Genomic DNA, 1,613 nt, shown 5'->3' on the forward strand with positions numbered 1-1,613 from the left:
CCCAGGGAGGCCCCCCCACCATCATCCTGGTGTGACACCGCCACCCCGGGGTGACCCCACCACCATCATCCCAGGATGACCTCACCACCATCACCCCAGGATGACCCCACCACCCTGGGGTGACCCTACCACCAAGCAAGGAGCACCCGTGGGTGCTGTGAGTGGGGACTCACCAGTGGCCCGTGGGGGGGACGAAGTAGACGCATCCATGGACCCGGGTGTCTGGGATCTTCCTCTTGCGGGTGATGAGGATCTCCTCACGGAGGTACCTCTCGTACTGCTCGTTGATGTATTTGATGATGGGGTCCCAGCTGAGGATGAGGAGTTGGGGGACAGAATCGGAACTCAACACCCACCCCCCCCTCCAAAAATTGCCACCCACCAAGCTCAGATGCCACACCCCATTGTGTCCTACCAGTTGTTGTTGTTGATCTGGTCCCCGAAACCTGGTGTGTCCGTCACCGTCAGCTTCATCTTCACACCCTTCTCCTCAATGACTGTGGAGCAGAGATGTGGGTCAGTGGGGAGCAAACATCAGGGAGAAGCAGGGGACCGGTCCCCTGCTTCTCCCCATGGTTGGTGGGACATGACCCCATGGTGGTGACCTTACCATGGGTGACAGACTGGAGCTGCACCGTCTTGGGGATGCGTTCCTCCTGGCCGGGTTGCGAGGCTTTGCGGCTCACCTTGGACTTGAAGAGGGTGTTCACCATTGTTGACTTCCCCAGCCCGCTCTGCCCTGTGGGGACACCGATGGCTCCAGTTTATCCCTCCCCTCCCCATGATAAATTAACCCCCTCCCCCCAGGTCAATGACACCTCAGCATCCATTTGGGACCGTCCCAGAGACTGGGATAGCTCTGGTTTCTCCTCCACAATCAATTTATTCCCTCCGGGCGATACCCAGGTAACCCTTGGTACCCATTTGGGAGCATCCTGGAAGTTTGGATAACTCTGGTTTGTGTCCGTCCGTCCCCCTCTCCCCTCAATAAACGTATTCCTTCAAGGTGATAACAGCTCAGTATCCATTCGGGAGCATCCCAGAGGTTGGAATAGCTCCTCTGGTTTATCCCCCCCAGTAAGTTTATTCCCCAAGATGATAACACCCCGGTACCTATTTGGGAGCATCCCGGAGGTTGGGATAGCTCTGGTTTATCCCCCAGGATGATAACACCTCAGTACCCATTTGGGAGCATCCCAGAGGTTGGAATAGCTCCGCTTTATCCCCCCAATAAATTTATCCCCCCAGCTGATAACTCCTCGGTACCCATTCAGGAGCATCCCGACGGTTGGGATGAGCTCACCCATCAGCATTGCTACACTATCAGGTACGGGACGCTGCTCCCCTTCAATTTTTTTTGCTGCTTAAATCCCTTAGAATCCCATAAAAGCGCCATCTCCCCCAGCCCGGCGGCATCAGAGCCCGGATTCCCGCCCCAAAGCGGGACCAAACCCTGTGACCGGTGCTCACCCACGACCATGATGTTGAACTCAAAGCCCATCTTCATGGTTTTGATTTTCATCTGGTCGAGGACGGCTTCGATTCCCACGTAACCGAAGAGCTGGCAACCCGCCGGGCCGGACGCCGCCGTGAGGGGCTTCTCCTCCCCCTCC

General features: G+C 56.9%; 1 protein-coding gene across 1 annotated transcript in view; it reads right to left on the bottom strand.

Moving 5' to 3' along the window:
- Nucleotides 1-1,609, bottom strand: part of LOC104290218 (septin-12-like) — a gene marked incomplete at its 5' end in the record, with an annotated part of 3,149 nt that extends 1,540 nt beyond the window's left edge. Inside the window, 4 exons of the mRNA XM_009889662.1 lie at nucleotides 174-311; nucleotides 416-497; nucleotides 611-739; nucleotides 1,471-1,609. Coding sequence (XP_009887964.1) covers nucleotides 174-311; nucleotides 416-497; nucleotides 611-739; nucleotides 1,471-1,609 — 488 coding nt within the window. The remainder of the gene's footprint in view (nucleotides 1-173; nucleotides 312-415; nucleotides 498-610; nucleotides 740-1,470) is intronic.
- Between the last annotated feature and the right edge of the window lie 4 nt (nucleotides 1,610-1,613).

The sequence above is a fragment of the Charadrius vociferus genome, unplaced genomic scaffold (assembly GCF_000708025.1).
Source record: "Charadrius vociferus isolate BGI_N301 unplaced genomic scaffold, ASM70802v2 scaffold980, whole genome shotgun sequence".
Classification (NCBI taxonomy): domain Eukaryota; kingdom Metazoa; phylum Chordata; class Aves; order Charadriiformes; family Charadriidae; genus Charadrius; species Charadrius vociferus.